Here is a 24,426-nt window from a genome sequence, read left to right on the forward strand (position 1 = left end):
CCCGACACGGACCGTCCTCCTGTTCAGCGCCTCTCTTTACTGGTGCCGCGTTGGCGGAGTTACCCAGCGACCGCCGACTGAAATAAGAGCGTTTGTTTGGCCTGGACTCTCCAGCTGCACGTCCCTGTCACCGCTCACACCGGCCTGTCCCTGCGCCGCCTGTTGTTTTGGCATGTCAGAGCAGAGAGTCAGATCAATGATGTGAGAGTGTCTGAGGTGTGTGTGCGTGTGTGTGTGTGTGTGTGTGTGTGTGTGTGTGTGGACCTGTTGTTGAGTCTCAGTGGGATTAATAGGACTGTCCCTCTTCACCCAGCAGGGAGACGTGGTGTTTAATGTGCTGCAGCCACTGGATATGCAGATAGGTGCTACCAATAAATATGGATTGTGTGTGTGTGTGTGTGTGTGTGTGTGTGTGTGTGTGTGTGTGTGTGTGTGTGTGTGTGTGTGTGTGTGTGTGTGTGTGTGCGCGCACATAAAGCTGGATTAATGGAATAGGCAAGATCTAAGAGCTGCAAGATTAAATGACTGTGAACTGATCTGATGGTTTCAATCACGCACACCCATAAGAGCCGTGGCTGGAGCTGACAGAAATATTTGATAATATGATGTGGATGACTGGACAGCTGTATTTGGTGTGTGTTTATGTGTGTGTGTGTGTGTGTGTGTGTGTGTGTGTTTAAAATGTTTTGCAGCTTCACTGTGCTTCAGTCTTCTGCAGCAGCTGGAGACTGTTCTTCGTTTATCTCCCCCTCCCTTATTTTCCCATGTGACGTGACGGATGTTGTTGGAGTGAGTTGTTTAAGCGTCTCCTTCCCGTCACCAGCAGCACGGAGCTGCGGCGGCTCTGACGACAGGCCGCCTCCTTCATCAGACGTCAGGTCAGAGGAAAACGGTTGAATTTGAAGTGTGTGATTAAAAGGGAGCTGAAGGAGGGAAAGGAGGGAAGGAGCAGCAGGAAGTGAGAGAGGTGAGGTGAGAAATGGTTGTTACTGCCCGGTGTGCCTCACTGAGCTCTGCTGTTATTAGTCATACTACCTGCTGCTGTGATCCGCCCGGCTCACCTCGCCCCGCCACCTGGCGTGTGCATGTGCCCTCATGCGTTCATGTGGGTGTCTAATGGGTTCTGGAGCCGGCGGTGAGTTCACTGTCTCACTCCGCCTCTCTGGAGACTCTCTGCTCGCCCGGAGAAGACACACTCTTACCTTGGCCCTTTGCTGTAAATCGCTCCTCAAATGAGTTCTCGCCGTGATCCCCTCGCCGCCGCCTTGGACCGGAGCTCTCCTGAGACAACGACTTTAATGATGCCCCGTCCCACAAACACAGGGCTGGAGGAATAAATGGAAATGTGTGCTAAGGGGAATATTTGAAGCTTGTATTGTCTATCAGGCGGCCTTCCCCGAGAGCGGACCTCCTCACCAGAGTGGGTCGACCTCCGCGATTTATTACCTTCACCGCTGACACCCGCCACATCCCCGCCCTCAGGGACACGCACGCTGTAATGATATGAAGCAGCCCCGTGCAGCTGGCCGTGTGAGCAGCTGAGGTTCATTGAATGACTGACTGGGTGGCGCTGCGGCGAGCTGCACCACCTTCTGTGCAGCTGTAGGTGTTTGAGTCGCCGAGCGACTGTGGTCAGAGCGTCGCGTCTCTCACAAGACAATGATGCAGTAGTGACGATGCTCTCTGGCCAATCAGCAGCCTGCGGTGTTTTCACGTCACCTGAGTTGGTATCGTGCTGTGGAGGAGGATATTTGACACGTGTATATGTATGTATGTATAGACTGTGGCTCAGCAGGTAGATCACCAGGTTGATGGTTCAACTCTCGGCCCCGTTTGTCTTTATATACATATAAATATATATATATATATATATATAAAGCCATAACTTGAACAGATAGGTCGACCCTGACCGCTCCAGACTGGGTGTGTAGAGGGAGGTGTGGCCATAGGTGTGGAGGTGTGTGTGTCGTCAGGTGTGTTGTGACGGGGCCAGAGGAGATCTCAGGGGTGTGGTTGTAAATTAAGACAACAGGCGCAATAGGAGGAACACGTCCAGGTGTTGCAGAGCGTTTAATCACTCACCTGTGAGACTAATGAGAGGAGCCAGTGGGACCCCCCCCCCCCCACACACACACACACACACACACACACACACACACACTCATAAACTGGTGGGACTAATTACCCAAACTCCACCACGGTGAACGCACCACCACAGAGCGGCTGCTCGAAGCTCTTCCAAACGCACAAACAAATACACGACAGCTTGCTGCTGCCTCCCTGACTCATTACAGCGCTCCTCTCCCGCTCCTCTCCTCATCCTGCCGCCATCTGAAGGAGACGCAGAGGAGGAGGAGGAGGAGGAGGAGGAGGAGGAGGAGAGAGTCAGGCGGTAGCTAGTGGGTCAGGAGGCAGCTATTCTCCACGCAGGCTGTGGCTGCAGGCAGCGCTACAGGTAACAAACACATCAGTCACATACACAGCACACCTGTTACTGTACAGATGGCGAGCGCTGGGAGAGAGGCGGGCGGAGCAATGAAGAAGGATGAGCAATCAGACGGAGGAAAAGGGAAAGTGGGACGCCGGTGGTGTGGGGTCGGGGGGGGGGGGTGTTTGTGTAGAGAGTACCTCTCTCTGTATACCACACACCACACACCACACACCACACACACACACACGCAAATCTTCCTTCTTTCTCTTGTTCATCCTCACATCAGCAGTAATCCCCTTCATTACCTGTATCCTCATCAAAGACACCAACATCCTCTGAAGCGTCTCTGCTCTCCACATCTGCCACCATCATTTAGTTCTCTACAATCATAGAATAAAAGGTTTTATTCTGTGTGTGTGTGTGTGTGTGTGTGTGTGTGTGTGTGTGTGTGTGTGTGTGTGCGTGTGTGTGTGTGTGTGTATGTATGAGAGAGAGCACATCTGGCTGTGCCCCCAGCTACGTATCTTAATCTCCTGCCTATTAGTATATTCAGAAGTCTCCTGTAGCGGGTGGAGGCATCTGATTGGCTCATTTCACAGCCCCGCCGGCCTTCATCTGGCTCCAGGAAGTGAAGAGGGTGATGTGTCTTGGGAATAAGATGAGAGAGAGAGAGAAGTGCTTCATCCTTTCCTGTTTGAACAGATTGAGCTGAAGGGCGTCTGGAAAATACTCATTTCATAACAGAAGACGAATTTGGCAAAAGTAAACTGTTAGCTTTGGATGGAGCTGTTAGCCGTGTCACTGCTATTCTGCTATTGCTATCTATCATGAGCGATTTTAATTAGAGAGCAGGTAACGTCTCAGAAACCGTCTGTATGTGGAGCCGCTGAATGTCCTTTTATAGGCTGATCTGACGCCACGCTCCTGCGCTCATGAATATTCTCTACAGCAACATGGTCGGATGGTTTCAGAGTATTTGTGGCGTCTTGAAGAAGAAGAAGACGAATGGCTGGAATTTTGCACATTTGCAGGATTAAAACGCCTTTTGAAATAACAGTTTTATCTCAGGATTGTTTTTATTTCAACAAACCAACGAGTCCCTGAGCGCTCGCACTCCTCCTCTAAAGTCTGGTTCAGTCACTCTGTTGTTGCAGGAATGTAACGTGACATTTCATGAGACATTTATGAATGTAGACCAAAAAGATAAATATATAAATTTAAAAAATACATCCCAATTTAGCGCTGGGGGTTTGTTGCGTGGGTTCAAATATGAATCAGTCTGAATGTTTCTGTTCAAACCTGATCTGTCACAGGTTGAGAGGAACGTTGGAATGAACTGCAAAGATGAAACACGATCTCCACAAGTGTGTGTGTGTGTGTGTGTGTGTGTGTGTGTGTGTGTGTGTGTGTGTGTGTGTGTGTGTGTGTGTGTGTGTGTGTGTGAGTGAGGGGGGGGGTCGTGTCAAACAGCAGGAACATCCACCGGCCTTTAATATTAATCCACACAGATGCAACAGAGCTCATACAGAGCGCACACACTGCAGCTCTTTGGTGTGTTTGGCAATGGGCTGTGTGTGTGTGTGTGTGTGTGTGTGTGTGTGTGTGTGTGTGTGTGTGTGTGTGTGTGTGTGTGTGTGTGTGTGTGTGTGTGTGGGTGTGTGTGTGTGTGTGTGTGAGTGTGAGAGAGAGTCAGATTGCCTATTCCAGTCACACAGATAGTCTTTTCACTCCTCAGCCTGTGACAGCACATTTCCTTCCCTCTTCATGCTTGTTGCCTCTTCTCTACCAGCTCTCTTCCCTTCACCCTCCTCCTCCCCTCTCTCCCTTCACCCTCCTCCCCCTCCTCCTCCTCCCCTCTCTCCCTTTCTCAAATGCAAATTCAAATTCAAATTAGCTTTATTTCTGTGACAAAGATTTTTATATAACATAACATACAGTCGTATAATAACAGCAAAATCCTTGTTCTGTCTCTTTTAATCCCAGCTGCCTCTTTCACTTTCCCCTCTCTCTCTCTCTCTCCTCCTCCTCCTCCTCCTCCTCCTCCTCCTCCTCCTCTTCTTCCTCTCTTTCTGTTCCTGTCCACCTCTTTGTTTCCCCCACTCCTCTCTCCAGCCCCCCCCTCTCTGTGCTGATGTATGTATTGGTATCATTATCAGCTGCACTGTGATGGATGGCACCGAGAGGCTGGGTGGGACTCTGCGTTAGCACACTATCATTACCTGCACCTGCACCACATACACACACATACACCAGCAAGGACTGATACTGTGTGTGTGTGTGTGTGTGTGTTTACAACAGATGCAGGTCTGGAACAAATGACGTCATTGAGTCGTCAGCATGCAGATGGAAAAGTGACTATTGAATTCACCCTTTTCTCTCTCTCTCTCTCTCTCTCTCTCTCTCTCTCTCTCACACACATACACACTCAGGAACACACACAGCCTTTGCTGAGCTTTAAGAGGTTGGTATTGACTGGGAGTCCCACAGGGAGCTGAATGCCAATAGCCCCCCTCCTCTCAGTGAGGGTTCAGACAGACCTGCAGTCCAGTAGACCACAGGGTGCTAAAAGGGTCTATTTCAAGCTCTGGCACAAAGTTTCACCTCCAGGAACTTTCACAGACTCAATATACAGCGTGTGTGTGTGTGTGTGTGTGTGTGTGTGTGTGTGTGTGTATTTGGCTGGAAATGTTTGTGCAAAGTTCAAAGAGTTTGGAATTCACAAATAGAAATTATGCAAATCATTTTCTGAGTCTGACAATCCCACTGTGATTCACTGTGTGTGTGTGTGTGTGTGTGTGTGTGTGTGTGTGTGTGTGTGTGTGTGTGTGTGTGTGTGGCAGCTGATCATGTTGTCAGAGTCCATCAGAGACAACAGGCCCTTATTAAACCCGGACACGGGGGGGGGGGGGGCTGTGACGGTGTGCGTGGGCGTTTAGAGACACGGGCAGGAGGCAGGAAGTGTGACAGACTGACGGCTGCTGGTGGCAGGGGGCTGAACGGGGAGGGGCCATGGGAGAAGCTGCACTTGTTCCCCCTTGGAGATTTTTTCCCAAAGGTTGAAGGGGGGAGATTGAACCTCAGCTCAGCTCAGGTTCGCCAGCGGCGTGCAAGTGAAGAAGTTTGGGGGTGTTGTTGCTGAAGGTTTCGCCTGAAGCATCTTCTTTTAGTCACTGCCCCCCCCCCCCCCAGGATCCCTGTCATACTTCCCTTGTTGAGAAGTGCAGAGACGGAGCAGAACTGTGGTGTTTCACTCTTAGAAGAACTGAAACATTCCAACGAGCAGTTTGTGCTTAAAGGAGCATCAGTATCTGTTTGTGGTGTCGTTTTCATCACTGAGCAGATTTTAGAGAGAGTTCAGATGCACCAATCAAACACCTGTCAGCTGCTCTGATGCCTCCTCTCAGGGCATTTGCTCCATCTCTTGTTTCTCATTTTTCTTTAAGGTAACGTGGCACTCAAAACTGAACCACGACTTCATGAGTGTAAACGACGGAGCAAACAGACTTTTTAAAATGACTTTGACAAAGAAACTGTATTTAATAAGGATGTGTCTCGTCGTGGCTGATCCCCACTGAGAGCTCTGTTACCTCACACAACAACACTGTGAGGTTCAATAGATGAATATAAATTCCCCTGGCTGCTCCACTTTCATGCAGGGGGGGGGGGGGGGGGGGGGGGGGGCTCTGAACTGCCAGTATGTGTGATACTTGTCCAGATGTCTGCAGATGTTTTCCCTGTGACAGACTGCCGTTCTGTCACTCTGTCCTTCTCCTCAGTGTGAGCAGGTGTACAGGATTCATGGAGAGAAACGCCACTGTCCATGTGTGTTTACAGTAATGTGTGTGTGTGTGTGTGTGTGTGTGTGTGTGTGTGTGTGTGTGTGTGTGTGTGTCTGCCTTAAGAAGCACAATGTGAGGAGTCTGTGTTACGTCTGAGTGTGCACGTGTGTGTTTGTGCAACAGCATCGTGCGACACCATGATTAAGTGTTTTGAATAATTGATGATTGCACCCCTCATTAAGTCTCAGTCTTCTGCTCCGACAGGCTCTGGCTCTATTTTTATGCACCAGAATCCTCTGTCCCGCTCCCCTCCACAGATGTGGCCGATCCATCACTCACTCCAGGCTCTGCTGATGGGGGTCCAGAGGGGCTGTGGGGGGGGTTTAAATCATGATGAGTGGACATGTTCAGCAGGCCGGCGGCACAGTGAACTGTAGCTCAGTGATGACGGCTGCAACAGGCCGAGGTGTGAGCGTGACTGTGTCTGCTGTCACTCCCTCTACACTGTTTATTCATTCATTCAGCATTTGCTGATGCATAAAATTAAAGTAAAGATGCCATGAAAATAAATGAAAATGGTATTTACTTGCATCCAGAGGGTCGGGGGGTGTGTGTGTGTGTGTGTGTGTGTGTGTGTGTGTGTGTGTGTGTGTGTGTGTGTGTGTGTGTGTGTGTGTGTGTGTGTGTGTGTGTGTGTGTGTGTGTGTTGGGGGGGGTCTGGTGTGTGTTTGTGCCATACTCGGCTGATCGTGAAAATCCATTACCATACTGCTGACACCAGCCTGCTTCTGTGCACCACGAGCAACCGTGAATCACTAAATCACTCCGGCAGAGGACGGAGCTGAAGTCCCGCCTCCACGTGTTGCTGAGCGCTGGGAGTGAAGGGCGACGTGCAGCGGGTCTGGATGTGCACAGACCGATCTGAAGCTGCACGTCTGCCGAGAGGAAAACGCGTGAATTGCTAAATTATCAGTCACAACACAAACGCAACGGTGGAGCTCAGCAGAAGAAAGAATGTGTTTTACATGTGTTGGTGGTGAAGATGAGACTAATGCAGACTGCTGCAGTCGGGCTGAAGGAGATCAGACCGTCAGACACACACAAGCAGAATCACAGTGTGAATTTGTTAATAAAGGCAGCCTGTCAGCACAGCTTCCCTTCTGCATGAAGAAGACAGACTTACACACATTGTTGAGCAGGACCCATTTACATTTTTGCACATTAACAGGGCCGAGGAGACACACACACACACACACACACACACACACACACACACACACACACAACACACACACACACACTGGGGAGGTACAGGGAGAACAGGATTCGTTTTCATCTATTTCCCCTTAAAACATGAGAAAGAAGGAATTCCCCAAAGAGAGAGCAGAGCTTTGATATCTGCAGCCCCGTGTCTGTAAATAGGTTAGGTTAAGACATTGTGTGTGTGTGGTGTGTGTGTGTGTGTGTGTGTGTGTGTGTGTGTGTGTGATGTTTGTGATCTGCATGTGATGTGAGTCTGTCATCTTGTGGTATCCTATTTCTGGCAGGAGGTTGTGGGTGGGACAGTGTGTGTGTATATGTATTATATATATATATATAATATATATATATATATATATACATACACACACATTATATATATATATATATACGTGTGTGTGTGTGTGTGTGTGTTTACCTTCTCCTGATGAGGCCTCTGCTGCAGGTTGCTTGTAGTCATGGAGGCAGGTGTGGAGCAGCTCCAGTGTTCCCCTTCCCCGGTGGCCTGGTCGTCCTCAGCGGCCTCCAGGCTGCAGGAGCTGCTGCTCTCTCCATGTGAGAGCTGCACAGAAACCCTGCTGAGCTGCTGTTTGTCTGGGTGTGGTACAGACCCAACCACTGTTAAAGTCCCGGTCTTTTATTTTTTTATGATTCAACCTCAAGAGGAATTGTCTGAGATCCGCCCTCAGCCTCGCTGTGGTCGTACGCTCGTCTGATTTCAAAAGTCCTGCCACGTTCAGCTCTTTTCATTTAGCGCTGTTAGCTCTAAATGCTAATAGAGTTCTGAACATTGGAAGTAAGAGTTTGGAGTTTGATTCATTTTCTAGTTCTTGTTCATAGTTTCATCATCAAACAGCAGCCACAGTGACTTCCATATCTGTGTGTGTGTGTTAATGCTGTTCATCTTATTTTGTTTTGGATTGGGGCTGCAATTAAAGCTGGGGCAGGAAGAGGGGCAGGAGCTGGGGCAGGAAGAGGGGCAGGAGCTGTGGGCAGGAAGAGGAGATGGGGCAGGAGCAGGAAGAGGGGCAGGAGCTGGGGCAGGAAGAGGAGCAGGAGCTGGGGCAGGGGCAGGAAGAGGGGCAGGAGCTGGGGCAGGAGCTGGAGCGGTGTTTTGTTTTGAGCAACAAAATGATTTTATTGAATCTGATTAGTTATTTGTTGTTGTCCAAAGGTTAATGAGTTTTTTAAATATGTTTCACACCTAATTTACTTTGCTTGTTTTGTGAAAATAGTTCATGTCAGTGGTTTTAACGATGTTATCAGGTGGTTCAGGTGAAAGAGCCTTTAATGATTAATCTGTAATTGATCGTGAACGAGGAGAAGACTGTCAGTCAGTCTGATGCCGACGTCTCCCTCTGCGCTTCATTTACTGCTGGACAAAGTGCAGCGATATGAGGCAGTTATATGAGTGTGATACTGAACTTTAACTCCCAGCTCATGTTCCCAGATCTCTATCTGTCTCTCTGTCACTCACACACACACACACACACACACACACACACACACACACATACACACACACATACACACACACACATACACACACACACACACACTTGTTCTCTAACCTCTATCAGTTGATCTTTCTCCCTTTCCTCACTTCTCTCTCCGCCTCAGTCCGTCTCTCTCCTCTCTGCTCTTTGTCTCGTCCTGAGTCGCTCGGCCCGGCGGACGTGAGCCGACGCTGTGTTTCACCTGCTGCACATCGTAGACCGGTGGGTGTGAGTGTTTCATATCCCTCGTTCCTGCTGTTGAGGTAAATCTCTGCTTTTTTATAGATTGACTGGCTGTTGATTGACTTTTATTCCTCTTGGTTTTGCTCGTGCGCTCAGTCAGCTGACATTTCAAGGATCATTTAACCAGCGGGTCCCTGAGACGTCACCACATCGTGTTTGATTGTTAATGTAGTTAAAAGAAAGATCGTTCATTTACCGTTCACCGTCTGAACCGTGACAGGAAGTAACAGTGGATAACCTTTCGCACACGCAGCCGTGGTTATTCATCAACGAGTACTGCTCACAGGAGAAGCGTGTCGCAGATAAGGAGACTCTGAAACAGGGTCAGGACACAAAGGGGGGGGGGGGGGGGGGGGTGAAGATGGACAGAGCACAGATACTCAGAAAGGTAATGTAGAGGAGGAGGTGTGTGATTATTCATTATTGAGATGGCAGGAGAGCTGAATGAGTGCAGCCACTAATCTAACTGAGCCTGATGGACAGAACACAATTACCCTGAGAGAGTGGGAGGTGGGCGAGAGAGAGGGTGAGGAGGGGAGAGAGAGAGGGTGAGGAGGGGAGAGAGAGAGGGTGAGGAGGGGAGAGAGAGAGGGGGGAAGATAGAGAGCCAGCACCCTCCCCCCCCTTTTATTTTTTTCTCTCTTCATTTCTTTTTCTTCTCTCCCTTCGCCTGGCAGACTTTACTGTAGCTGTAGATGATTTCTGGGCATTAAGCTCCTGTTGGCAGCATCCTGTTTATCCAGCCACACACATGTACAGTGAAGACACACACGCACACACACAGATCCTCACATCACACACTCGTTGCCTGTTGGCAGCGCCTCCATTTACGGACGTCCAGTCCACAGCTCGCGCCTTCTCCCTCCCTCCAGTCTGAGTCTCCTCTGCAGACCGACTCTAAATCCAGATGCACTGAGTCCACGTCCTGCTCTGCTGCTGCTTTTAGCTTGTGTGCTGATTCCAGGTCAGTGTGTGTGTGTGTGTGTGTGTGTGTGTGTGTGTGTGTGTGTGTGTGTGTGTGTGTGTGTGTGTGTGTGTGTGTGTGTGTGTGTGTGCGCGCACGAGGCGGGGAGTTTGTACGGCTCGACATGGACCGCCTTGAGAAATGAGCTTGTTGTCCCCTCCAGGGACTGTGTCTTAGATGTAGAACTCTTCCCGAGTCTCGGGAGGAGCGGCCATATGTCTGGAGCCGAGCAGACGTCTGTGCTGCAGCTGATCTTTCATTTCCAGCTTCACAGTCTCGTTTCTTGCTCATTTTCACTGGTGGACTGGAGGCTGAGTTGTGTGCAGGTGGGCAGACAGAACCTAACCTCTCAACTCATTCACTATTTTTTCTTGATGCAAATTAAAGCTGAACAATTAATCAAAATATTATAATAATTATATTATAATATACTATATATATATATATATATATATATATTATACAAGGTTTGTCACAACATACTTAAATGAAGCATTGTGAGATACCCACGCCTATAAATCATATTCTCTATAACAGTGTCCGACCTTCTTCACTATGAGCTGCTCATGTCTTATATTACACTCATCTCCAAACCAAATCAGATCCAGATGATCATTTAATAAGTTATCAAATATCAACATCCAGAACTCAAACTTCACACACTTCATTTTCCTAAATGTAAACAAACAAGGGCTTAAAATAATCCACAGATTAACTACAGGACAGATGTTAGGGCCACACTGAGGAAAAGCTGAAATTTAGAGAATAAAGTCGTAATTTTGACGATAAAATTATAATAAAGAATAAAGTCGCAATTTTTACGAGATATAGTCAAAATATTTCAAGAAAAAAGTGCTAATTTTAAGTTCTGTGTTATTTTAGAGGGAAATATCAGAAGCTTTAAGTTGTGCTTCAGGTTTCACACGTCAGGAGAATATGATTGAGGAGTGAAGTCGTGTTTGAACCTCACATTGTGTTTTGTTCAGACTGATCTGAGTGAGACCCCTGCTGTAGACACCAGGGAACAAACATGTTCGGTACAAGCCCCAACAGAAATCACATCATCGTGATATTTTAGTTTTTTCATTGAAAACCGAAGTGAAGTCGTGACTCACATCACAGTCAGCTCTGATGTAAATGTGATGTTACACTCCACAGACTCGTGTCTTTGACGCTGTGTTTTTCTCGTTGTTGAAGTAAATCTGTTATTTTCTGGGTTGAAGCAGCGACTTTCTCTTTTCTGGTCCAAGTGGAGGATTAACGGCTCCAGATGCTGCCTGAAAGACTCTGCAGCGAGGAACACAAAGGACGGGGACAGAGGGACAGAGGGACAGAGGGGGACATGTTCAGGGTTACAGCTCATACTCCGTCCTTTCTCTGCTGATTTTACTTCCTTCGGCTTTTCTCTCTCTCTCTCTCTCTCTCTCTCTCTCTCTCTCTCTCTCTCTCTCTCCCTCTCCCCTTTTACCCCTCTCTCATTATCTTACTCACCCCCTCTATGTTCCCTCACCCCTCACTTTCTTTCCACTCTGTTCAGTTCTCTTCCCCCTCACCCGTCTCTCTTCACACTCACTCTCTCCATCCATTTGGTGGAACTGAACAGTGCTGCTGATAATGCCTGTAATTGGAGTGACTCACACTTTTCCAGTGTGTTTGGACCAGATAAAGAATATTGTCAGCATTTTGCCGACATGGCCTCTGCTGGCAGAATTAAATGGACTCTGTTCTGTTCTGTCTGCAGCAAATTAAAAGCCTCTCAATTCATCTGTTCTCGCCGAGGCTTACAGGGGCCTCCTATTCACACAGAAACACCGTGGAGAGGGGGAGGAAGAGAATAAGAGAGATTTCCCTCTTCCCCGAGAAGCACCAGTCTTTCGGTTTTGTTGGAGCCCGCATTCAGCTGCTGTGAGATGAGACGGAGACAGGAGAGGGAAGGAGAGGTCAAGACTGATAGTCTAAGGAGAGGTGAAGAGCAGCTCAGAAGGTAGTTGGATTCATTATGCAGGATGTCGACTTGCAGCTGTCTCCTGCTGTCGCTTTACTTCAGCATCTCTGAGTAAGAAAAGAGCTTGTCTGCACTTGTGTGTGTGTGTGTGTGTGTGTGTGTGTGTGTGTGTGTGTGTGTGTGTTTTCATGCATTCAAGCGACGGGGTTATTAGAGTGTGGATCGGAGAGTTTTTGGCTGCTGGGTCGTGCTCGTCACTGCCAGGCAACACTTCAGAATAAAGTAGCAGCAGATGGGCAAAGAAGGGACAGACTGCTGGGGCCAGAGGGGCCTATCAGGCACCGGGGGGGGGGGGGGGGGGGGGGGGGGGGGGGGTGAAGGGACATCACAGTCTGGTGCAGCCTGAGTCTGATTAGTTTCCTATCAGTGACAGTAGTGGAGGGTTAATAACAGATGTTATAAATACCTGCTGTATATGAGAAGTGACCTGAGATAACCTCTGTTATGATCCGCTGATATATCAATAAAAGTGACTTCAACCCGGAGCCACTAAGCGACTTGTTGACCGTTACCGTGGTGACGTTGTTGGAAACACGAGATGTGAGCGGTCAGATGATTGACAGGTTTTAACCACCAAACTTAAAGGAGGAAATGAAAATAAAAGAGCAGGTCTCTCCACTCGGTTACCATGGGCAACTTCTACTCAAGACTTCCAATCAGAAACAAGCTCATTGTCATGCCCGCTGAGAACTCTTGCTGGGTTTCGCCTGCCAGGAGTAAACACAACCTCTCTCTCTCCTCTCTCTCTCTCTCTCTCTCTCTCTCTCTCCCTCTCCCCTTTTACCCCTCTCTCATTATCTTACTCACCCCCTCTATGTTCCCTCACCCCTCACTTTCTTTCCACTCTGTTCAGTTCTCTTCCCCCTCACCCGTCTCTCTTCACACTCACTCTCTCCATCCATTTGGTGGAACAGTGCTGCTGATAATGCCTGTAATTGGAGTGACTCACACTTTTCCAGTGTGTTTGGACCAGATAAAGAATATTGTCAGCATTTTGCCGACATGGCCTCTGCTGGCAGAATTAAATGGACTCTGTTCTGTTCTGTCTGCAGCAAATTAAAAGCCTCTCAATTCATCTGTTCTCGCCCGAGGCTTACAGGGGCCTCCTATTCACACAGAAACACCGTGGAGAGGGGGAGGAAGAGAATAAGAGAGATTTCCCTCTTCCCCGAGAAGCACCAGTCTTTCGGTTTTGTTGGAGCCCGCATTCAGCTGCTGTGAGATGAGACGGAGAGGGAAGGAGAGGTCAAGACTGATAGTCTAAGGAGAGGTGAAGAGCAGCTCAGAAGGTAGTTGGATTCATTATGCAGGATGTCGACTTGCAGCTGTCTCCTGCTGTCGCTTTACTTCAGCATCTCTGAGTAAGAAAAGAGCTTGTCTGCACTTGTGCGTGCATGTTAGTGTGTGTGTGTGTGTGTGTGTGTGTTTTCATGCATTCAAGCGACGGGGTTATTAGAGTGTGGATCGGAGAGTTTTTGGCTGCTGGGTCGTGCTCGTCACTGCCAGGCAACACTTCAGAATAAAGTAGCAGCAGATGGGCAAAGAAGGGACAGACTGCTGGGGCCAGAGGGGCCTATCAGGCACCGGGGGGGGGGGGGGGGGGGGGGGGGGGGTGAAGGGACATCACAGTCTGGTGCAGCCTGAGTCTGATTAGTTTCCTATCAGTGACAGTAGTGGAGGGTTAATAACAGATGTTATAAATACCTGCTGTATATGAGAAGTGACCTGAGATAACCTCTGTTATGATCCGGTGATATATCAATAAAAGTGACTTCAACCCGGAGCCACTAAGCGACTTGTTGACCGTTACCGTGGTGACGTTGTTGGAAACACGAGATGTGAGCGGTCAGATGATTGACAGGTTTTAACCACCAAACTTAAAGGAGGAAATGAAAATAAAAGAGCAGGTCTCTCCACTCGGTTACCATGGGCAACTTCTACTCAAGACTTCCAATCAGAAACAAGCTCATTGTCATGCCCGCTGAGAACTCTTGCTGGGTTTCGCCTGCCAGGAGTAAACACAACCTCTCTCTCCCTCTCTCTCTCTCCCCAGCTCTCTGTGGGTGTGTGTGGGATGTTGTGTCAGGGCTAAAGCCCATCCCTCTCCCATGAGCCCGTGTGCCCACACACACACCTGGCGCCTCCACGCACACACCCGGCGCCCACACACGCACAGCCGGCACTGACGCTGTGAACTGGACCCTCGGAGCCCAGCGGATCCCAGCGGAGCCAAGCGGAGCGGCGTCTAGGAGCCTGAGGATGTCAACAGAGACAGAGCTACAGCCAGCGGTCAGGCCCAGCAGCGTCAGACGGGACTCCAAGAGGAAAGGTAAGGACGCCGCCGCACGAGGGCGGAGGTCCGGCCTCAGCCCCTCCCCCTCCAAAACAAAGAGGACTTTGTAATGCAACAACAGAGTGTTTACTAACATATAAGATCTGTATTTACATCTAAATAACAACTACACACAGTGATAGATCAAAGACTCAGATCAAAGAGAAAAAACAAACAATATTTTTGCATTTTTTCATCCAACATCAACATCAACATCTCTGTCTTCAGCTGTCCCAGTGCTGCACATGTGAAACTAGCTCCTAGCTAAAGTGCTGCTAATCCAGTGATGCAGTGAGGCTGCTGTTGTTAGCTAGCTAGCAGGTTTCCATTGTATATCAGTGTGGCTGCTGGCTGGTCAGTTTACATCAGTTTATTTCTTTATTTCTGGGGGTAATTTGATGCTTTATTTGATAGAGACAGACAGGGACTCTTCAGATCGCCCCTTCGACCCGTCACTTACACTGTGGTTCATGAAAACGCTCCTGCTGTCTCTTCCTCGACGTCTACAAAGAACAAAACGTGTTGCCGTGGACAGATGGAAGTTTCGTGTGCTGCGGTTCAGGCAGCAGAGAGTCACATGAAATACTATCATAACGAATGTTGTCAGCACACTGATCCTCTGATCCACCTCCTCCCTGTCCGGCAGTGAGTGCCAGATTTGTACAGTCCCCGCCCCTTCCAGCCAATCAAATGCTAGCATGCCTAAATCGGTCGCCGTGGAGACGCAGGCTCTGGCAGGACACGTTCACTTTTCTCTGTGCCATTTTTTTTTTTTTCCTTTTGATTGGTTAGTGCCTGTTGTTTGTAAACCACTTTTCATGATGCATTATGGGATACTATATATGTCCGCTGTGTAGGATACACACACACACACACACACATTAATCTAAATAATGACAACATCTGGACGTATGAAGACGTCCAGCCTCCAGCTCAGGATTGTAACATGAGTCTGTTGAGACTGTGATGTGATGCAGCAGCTTCATATTCGTCAAGTGTGTGATGTAATGAGCGTGTGGAGATTACAATAGTACTGTAAGCACTGATACCCCCCCCCCCCCCCAGCTCCTCTTCTCTTCATTAATCGTGTCTTGATTTGCTGTCGATGGATTCGGGCTCTATGACAGGACGCAGGGCTGCTGTTGTTCATGGCTAATTAACAGGTGGGGGGGGGGTGTGTTACTGTACAGTAGGTTGCCCCTAAACAGGTGCAGGGATGTTGTGGTTGGTGAGAGGCAAACAGATCCAGGTGTGGAAAGCTCCAGAGGCAGGTAGCCAGCAGGTGTATGAGAGCAAGTCCTGGGTGGTCTCAGAGCAGAGGTGAGGCCGGGGGCCAGACTGGCAGCCATCACCCAGCTGCTCGCCGCCACCTGCCCAACGACGAGAGCGACGCCTCGCTGTCTCTGAATAAGCGTCTGATTGATGTAGCAAGAACTCTGGACACCGTTGGGAAAGACACTTAATGGTTTATGCACAGAAACACAGACACACACACACAACACACACACACACACACACACACACGTACACACAGTCTGAGTATCACCTGCAGCAGATGCCTCATTGCACACGGCGCTGCAGCCTCTGCAAACAAGCGTTGGACAGTGTGTGAGGGAAGGCTGAATGCCTCTCATGTCCTATTTAGAAACAGTATTGTTCTGCTGCAATGGAGATCATGTTCATCATTCACACTGCTCTCCATATTTGGGGATGTACACACACACACACACACACACACACACACACACACACACACACACACTGGGACTGAAGCCCAGAAGAGCATATGAGAGGAAAGATGAATGGTTTGCCTTCAGCATTCAGACTTTCGTCTTTCTCTTCCTCTCTCTCTCTCACATACACACACACACGCACACACACACACACAACACACACACACACAGACACACACACACACGCACACACACACACACACAGACACACACTCTCTCTCTCTCTCTCTCTTTCTCTCTCTCTCTCTCTCAGCAGGGTGATGAAAGTCAAATGCAATCATATATCAAACACAAGTAACAGGCGTGCAGTGGGAATAGGACACTTTGATAATGTTGCTCTTGTCGTGCTTCACGTGTGTGACCTGAACGCCTCGTGTACGTACACTTCATACACATGTTCCTGTTTCTGTCCGGCCCCCGTCTCCCCGTCTCCCCGGAGCAGCTGCCTCTGAGTGAAAACACATCCACTGGATCTCTAACCGCCGCTGTCGAGAGGAGTCCCTGCAGGACGTTCCCTCATTCTCCTAATATCCTGCCTCATCCTCTTCCTCCTCCCACTGGTCTGACTCCTAAATGACCTTCCCCGGATGAGTGAGACACGGAGGAGAGGCCGATCACGAAGAGAGAGAGAGAGAGAGACTAATGAGTCAATGTGACGGAGAGCTGTTTAATCTCAGGCCTTTGTTTCACAGTTCTGTGGAGAAGAATGTAATAAGAAAAGACTCCGGCACTGCGGCGTGTCACACATTAATCACAGATGGTGTGTGTGTGTGTGTTGTGTGTGTGTGTGTGTGTGTGTGTGTGTGTGTGTGCACGCCTGGGTCGATGCATCATTGTGTATCTGTGGTATCTGTGAGCGCACATGTTTTTATTTCTTACACACAGTTATGTTTCCTCTGCGAGCTCAGAGGTCGTTCTCCTGAGAGCACTGTTTCCTCCGCCCTGAGGCTTTTATTGAATTACCATGACAAGGTAGAGATAACCTTTGACCTGTAGCATTTACATGACCTGAGCTGAATGACTGCAGCTTTCTGCTTCCTCTGATGGTAAATTAGTCTTTTCTTTTTGGTCAGTCTAATAGTCTTTATTAATCCTCAGTGAATCCAGAGAGATTCCACCTCTCTATTCTCCCCCGCCTCCCTCCTTCACATCTTCTGTTTGTGTGGCTGCACGTCATGATGGTTCCAATATTAATGTCGGTGGCCGTCTAGACCTTGTTCCACATCTGTTGGGCTTGTGACCCTTTATACCCAGTGCCCCCCCGCCCCCCCCCCCCCCCCTCACAGGCTGCATATGAAGAAGTATTGCCTGAAGAAGCTACACCTGTGTGACAGTGTAAGAGACGAGGTTTAGAATAGAAAGACTTTCTTGTCATTGTACAGAATATACAATGAAAACAAGTAAAGACAGAGAAAAGGACACAGAGAGAATATTTCAGCTGTACCTGCAGAACTCCACACAACAACGAAAGAAGCGTTTTGTGCAGCAGAAATTTATTTATGTTCTCTCTTCTTCTGTTTTCTTAAAGTTCCTCCAGTCTGCAGGTCTGTGTCCATGTGTAGTGTGATTATAGATCAGCTCTAGCTTCTATATTAATACTGTGAAAGTATCAAAGCCTCAGTCCACAGAGAAATGCACACAGCCTGTATTCAGAAACTGAGCCTTAAAACCAGCCGTCAGGACTTCTGGAACTTTGTGATGTCACAACAAAGCAGTCACCAAGCCCCGCCCACCTGGACCCACCATCCAAACCTTGCAGGATTTGGTTTCTCTGAGTGTTTTTACCTGAAATCTGCTATATTTTTATTGGATCACTCAGAAAACAGTCAGCCAATCAGAAGAGAGGCTCAGAGCCTCCTCTCTTCTGATTGGCTCACCGACCTGTTGTTACTAGAGCTGCAGAGAGAAGCCTGAGAGAGGAGATGTAAAACTACACTGAGATGGTTTTTATATCTTCTGATGGATCAACACTTCAAATAAAAGACAGAGGAAGAAGAAACATGGAGCTTTAATCACTTTGTAGTTTGTTCAGACGTGTAGTTTCTTTTCTTCGTTGGTATTGTTGCGGTGGATAGTCAGAGTCCAGTGAGATGCCCAGAGTGGATGTTTGTTAAATAGTATAACTGCCTGATGTTCTTGGTTATCAATAAAACATGCAGTTGACAGTCTGCCAGTACAAACACTTTCCTGTGTATATGGAATCAGAGCAGCGAGCCAGTCTGACATTAGTGAGGAGCCCAGCAGCTGCAGACAGTTTCAGCTCCACTTAAAACTTTTTTACATCTTAACGTCTGCTGATGAAGCCCGATGAACCGCGGACGCTTTCCTCTGGGGAATCTTTGAATCTCCTCTCCCGCTCTCCGCTGTGACATTACAGCGTTCAGATTTCAATAACAATGGCGCCGTGTTTACTGTAATTAGAGCGTACTTGCTGGATGTATGCTCTGCTGTTGCCCCAGCCTCCAGAGGATCCATGGTTTTCTAGTCAAAACAGGGCACAAATATTGTTGTGTAAAGCGAGCGGCGGAGACACAGCGGGTTTTATTTTACAGTATTCTAATTCAGCTCGGTTGTGTAATAGAAAAACAGATTGTTTGCAGGATTCATTCACAGCTGATGCGGCGTGAAGTTCAGCTTGTGCAGCGACTGCATTCTGACAAAAGCAAGTTCACGACAGTGAGATCTCACTGGGTGAACAGAAGTCTGTGAGTCTGGCGTTGTGCCTGTGTGGTTGTTACGGTACGTACGGACGTCGTCAGGGTTGTGAAGGAGGATGTGAGTGGTAACCGGCGGACATCCGGGTCATCTGGACCATCGTAAACACGGCAGCACTGACCGCTGTGACTGAGGATTGTGAAGTGTTGTACTGATAACGTGTGTTCGAATCGAACGTTCACTGATGTCCGTCTGTGACATCAAATACAAGTCAGAACAGCTGCCGTCGTCGGTCGGTCGCTGACGAGCGAAGACGCCTCTCGGAGGAGACGTGAACCGTCTTCAAGCGTCTCCCATCAGGTCCGGTCGCCTTTGATTCATCGTCCTTGGACTCTGCTGCCGTCGACTCGTACAGACAACCGTCATCACCACTCTGAAACATCACGACTGCGCCTCCGTGGGATTTGGCTGAGGATGTGTGGGAGGGTGTTTCTACGATGTAGCTGGCAGCCGGCGGCATGAAAAGAGTGGTTAAGGGTTATAGCTGTGCAGCTGTTAGCCTCTGTGTGTGTGTGTGTGTGTGTGTGTTTCTGTCGATATGTGTGGATACGTGTGTGTGTGTGTGTGTGTGTGTGTGTCTGTCGTTATGTGTGGATACGTGTGGGTGTGTGTTTGCTCGTCTCTGGTGTGCGATTAGCAAACACATTATCTTCTTGGTGTGGATATTATGCACACATTCAGTCTATCTGGCACAATCACTGCAGCCATTTACTCTGATATCTGTCCCTGGGGAATCTTGGAGCACAAACAACGGTATTTGTGTGTGTGTGTGTGTGTGTGTGTGTGTGTGTGTGTGTGTGTCTTCTATGAGAGGAAATCAGATCTGTTCCCTCCAATCAGACAGTGATTGAATTGAATTGTGTGTGTTGCTGTGGTTGTCAGTGGAGGCCAGTAGTGGATACGGGTGGAATGGGAGACGAGGACGACACTCAGCAGATAGTGACACACACTTTCCGAACATGGCTGAAACTATATTTAGAGATAACTGCCTCCTCTCTCTGTCCTCTCTTGCTATCTGCCGCCCTTCTCTCCCATCGGTTTATTTCTGGGAATTTAAGTGATCCGTCCGTCCGTCTTCTCTTTCACCAGTCTGTGCCCTCGTCTCTTTTATCCATCCGCCTTTTTTTCCCCCAGCCCTGTAGGGTGAAGGTGATGAGATGAAACCCACATCCTCTTTCTCCAATGACACACTCCTCTGCCCTTTATCCCACAGTGTTCACAAAAAACTTCATCCGAGCTTTCAGATGTGACCACAGAGAATTAGCATTCAAAACGCAGAGAAAGAGAGAAAAATGTGTATCAGTGAAAGCCTTTTATTTGCTTTCCTGAGTCTTGAACTGTGTGTGTGTGTGTGTGTGTGTGTGTGTGTGTGTGTGTGTGTGTGTGGCTGCGGTAGATTGTGTGCTCTGTGATCCTCTCAGTATGTTCAGCTTAGTCCTCTCCTCCTCACTAGTTGGCCAGGCTTTGCCCACCGCATCACTAACGACAGTCTCCATAGCAACAGTTTGCTCCCTGCTCATAATTTGCACAAAAGGAAGAACGTCCCAATGTCACCCGGGGGCTGTAATAGAGGCCGATCCTCTCAGCCCGCTGCGCCGGTCGAAGGATTGTGCGTTGAAGGGTCGTTTCTTATTGGCTAGAGGCGGACAGGCTCCAGGAGCTGAGGGAAGACTGTCAGCTCTGTGAGACGCACGGAAACTGATCATAATCTAACTCGTTTTTATTTTGTGTAGTTTACCTCTTGTAGTTAGTGTCAGTGACTTAAAGGGCCTGTGGACGTGTTGTCCTCTGGTCTTTATTTTCTTGACTTTCTGTCTCACTCAGGGAAGGGCACTGGAACCTGGAGAGATCAGAGTATTGATAAGCTCTGACGTTATCGGTTCTGCTCTCAGTACTTGAAAATTTAAGAAAACAGATTTCTTGTTTACTATTTCAACATAAAAGTTCTCCTGCACATTTTATCACCAACTGTGTTTCTGACTGAGACATCTGTCTGTGAATGATGTTTTCACTGTTCCTCATCCAGAGGAGAGACCTGTAATCAAGTGAGAAAATAAGCACAGTGAATTCTGTCATCAGTAAAGTACCGGATCGATAAAAGTAGTAGGACCATTAAAATCTTAACGATACGGATCCCTAATCACACTGATGTGCAGGTGGAGGTGAAGCTCCAGGATGTGCAGCAGTGCACCAACAACAGGCAGGAGGGAGAAGACCGCTAGCAAGCCGACATGGACGTAAACCGTGCAGATGTCTGAATTCAGCCTGGCAGGTATTTTAGGAGGAGGAAAACGCTCTTGACGTGTTTATCAGACCTCAGGGATGTAAGCACGAGTCTGTTCTGTTTTTCAGAGTCATTGTTAGTGTTGTAGGAAGAGGTTTGTCTGAGCCGCTCCGTCAGCCTCTGAGTGGGCGGGTCCGTGCACAGGTTTGACTGACAGCTGACAAACGGGCTCCTGCAGCTGGACACACAGCAGCGATCCTGAGGATGTAACATCCGTGTCCGTGTGCTGATGTTTCTCTCACAGACGAGACGACGTGGAATTTACGAGGCAGATCTATTTAACTGCTAACGGGGGGAAAAACAACAAAACAAGTGATTTGAATTCGGTTGGACGTGGAAGTGGAAGTGAAGAAGTATTTACACAGAGAGGAGATGAGACACAGACAGACTCTGGCAGATGGCAGAGTTTCCTTTTCATTTTCATGCTGTATGATGTTCTTCAGTCCTCCTCGGCTCCATCCCTCTCTTCCAGGACCCTGGCTGAGGGAACGAAGGGAGAGGGTTCATTACGCAAGATGAGACGCAGGAAGATAGAGAGGGGGACGGACAACAGCTTCAAGTGCTTCCATATTTTGGCAGAGATGACAGACATGAGAGAGGGCTTTGTTCTGGCACTCGCCTCGGCATGAAAGGACGCATGCTGTGTTTCGAGGAGTTACCTGTGTTTCCTAATGCTTTGAAAGAAGGGCCTCTAGTGTTCGACAGTCACACACACACACACACACACACACACACACACACACACAGGGACATATGCACAGAAGCACGCCTCCTGTTCACACAGATTGTGGGATTTAGAAGACAAATACTTTTGACACTTTTCAGTCAGCTGTGTCTTTGAAAGTTTGAACAGACTAAATAGTGTGTGTGTGTGTGTGTGTGTGTGTGCGCGCGTGTGTGTACGCAGATGAGGGACTGAGAGAAGAATGACAAGGACAGGAAGTGTGTGTTCTTCCTTTGATGAAGGGAAGTAATCAGAGGAAGCTCACGATGACGAGCTCAGAGAGCGACCCATTTTTTTTTTGCAGCACTATATGAACATTTATGCAGAAGTGGAATTGAGTGTGTGTGTGTTGTGTGTGTGTGACAGTACAGTCCACGGGGGAAACTGCTTCAGCGTTGCATGACAGGATGCTAGCGGCTTGTTTACACAGCCCCCCCCCCCCCCGATGCCTTGACAGAGCCCAGAAACCACACAGCCGCACACACAGACAACACAGATACACACACACACACACACACACACACACACACACACGCATACGCACATAGACACAGCTTCGTGGACACTCACATGTTCCCCTTCGTTAGTGAGACCAATTACCTTGTAATTAAAGCCAGGGCGAGAAACAAGCTTTGCCACCAAGAGTCCTGGATAGACAGAGGGATGCTGGGTAGAGGAGATGAGGACTGAGAGAGGGAGGGAGAGAGAGAGGAAGAGAGAGAGTGAGAGAGAGAGAGAGAGTCAACAGGATCATGCTGCAGAGCTGCTATTGGCTTCTTATTGAATGCGGACAACAGTGAAAGGATGAGATGAAATGAAAAGCTAGAGGAGATGATTAAATCATCTTATTCCCCTATAGAACATGCTGTGTGTGTGTGTGAGTATGTGTGTGTGTGTGTGAGTGTGTGTGTGAGTGTGTGTGTGTGTGTGTGTGTGTGTGTGTGAGTGTGTGTGTGTGAGTGTGTGTGTGAGTGTGTGTGTGTGAGTGTGTGTGTGTGTGTGTGTGTGTGTGTGTGAGTGTGTGTGTGTGTGTGACTGTGTGTGTGTGAGTGTGTTGTGTGTGTGTGTGTGTGTGTGTGTGAGTGTGTGTGTGTGTGTGTGTGTGTGTGTGTGTGAGTGTGAGTGAGTGTGTGTGTGTGTGAGTGTGTGTGTGTGTGTGTGTGTGTGTGTGTGTGTGTGTGTGTGGGAGATGAGACTCATTTCCTGGGTTGATGACCGCTGCCATCAACATCATCGGATCCAGCTTCCACTCAGACTCGAGTCTTACTCCCTCCTCATCCTCAGGGTGTGCGTACAGCGCGCTGCGTCTCTCCGAGTGTCTCTTGTCTCTTATGGTGAAAATAATAAACTGAACCCAGAACACATGCGCTCTGAGAACAAGCTGAGACACCAGGCGGGGAGCTGAGCTGCTTCTGCTCTTTGTTCTTCATTAAAAGCTTCAAGCGTTTCCTAAAATTCTTCTTCACTTGCACATACCAGTGAGAGAGCATGAAGAGGAACTCCTGCCAACACAGTGCTGTGCACACTCACAACAGCCCTCAGTGGCTTTGTGGCTCAAAACAAAGATTCATGCACCAAAACAACAACAACAATAACAAAAGCGGGTCCAGGCCCACGGCGAGCGTGTGCTGCAGCGACGCCTCCTTCACAACACCATACGGCGGAGATGAGAGACAAAGTTAGAGAGTAACAACTCAATATTATCACTCTTTACACAAGGAGGTGTCTTTGTATTTACTGGGTTTTCACCAGTCAACACTGGGAGGTTCTCCTCTCTGAACGCAACCACAAACACTTCAGTCTTTATGGCTGTTACTGTGACGACGGGTCTGAAGATGCTGATACATCAGTCACATCCAGTCAGCTGTATCTGTGGAGCACAGTCAAACAGCTGGAGCCCAACAGGACAATTAAAATAGATAAGAGCGAGTAAGACTAATGTGTAGAACAAGTTAAACAGGAGGAAAGCTTGTAAATACTCTGTAACCAGAACATGTAAACACACCAACAAAAACAAGAAAACAACAACAGGCTAAAAGGTCAGCTAGCTGAGTGAATAAAAACCTCTTTAGCTGAGAGAGCAGACGGAGGGAGGACATCTGATTTCTGTTGGCAGCTGGTTCCATTGTGTTGGAGCAGGAACTGCGAAGGTGATGGTGCGACGTGGAGGAGGGAGGAGCTTCAGATCTGAGAGATCCAGGAGCCAATGAATGAGGTCAGGGGGTGTGAGGCGGAGCCTGGTCATCAAGAGCCTTAAAGTGATCGGCAAGGTCAGCGAGGAAGACAAAGACCACTGGCCTCTTTATTAGGTACACCTGGACAGAACTAACTCCCCGCAAATATGGCCGTTCAGTTCATCGACACGACAACACATCCCAAGTCCGAACAGGAGAGGGAGAGAAATACTTGATACGAGTGATTCTCCAACTCAAACCTAGTATCCTAGAAAATTGGGAATAT

At 48.5% G+C, this 24,426-nt stretch overlaps 1 protein-coding gene across 11 annotated transcripts in view; it reads left to right on the forward strand.

Moving 5' to 3' along the window:
- Positions 1-24,426, forward strand: part of dab1a (DAB adaptor protein 1a) — a 202,328-nt gene that overhangs the window by 140,622 nt on the left and 37,280 nt on the right. For 9 of the 11 annotated variants that reach the window (XM_056378845.1, XM_056378848.1, XM_056378844.1 and 6 more), the window contains one exon: positions 14,232-14,507. In XM_056378845.1, the coding sequence (XP_056234820.1) occupies positions 14,438-14,507 (70 nt within the window). In that variant the 5' untranslated portion in view covers positions 14,232-14,437. Of the gene's footprint in view, positions 1-13,318; positions 13,540-14,231; positions 14,508-24,426 lie in introns of those variants that run through there. The other 2 variants (XM_056378847.1, XM_056378846.1) reach the window with 2 other exon arrangements.

This window comes from Seriola aureovittata, chromosome 6, assembly GCF_021018895.1.
Source record: "Seriola aureovittata isolate HTS-2021-v1 ecotype China chromosome 6, ASM2101889v1, whole genome shotgun sequence".
In the NCBI taxonomy this organism is placed as follows: domain Eukaryota; kingdom Metazoa; phylum Chordata; class Actinopteri; order Carangiformes; family Carangidae; genus Seriola; species Seriola aureovittata.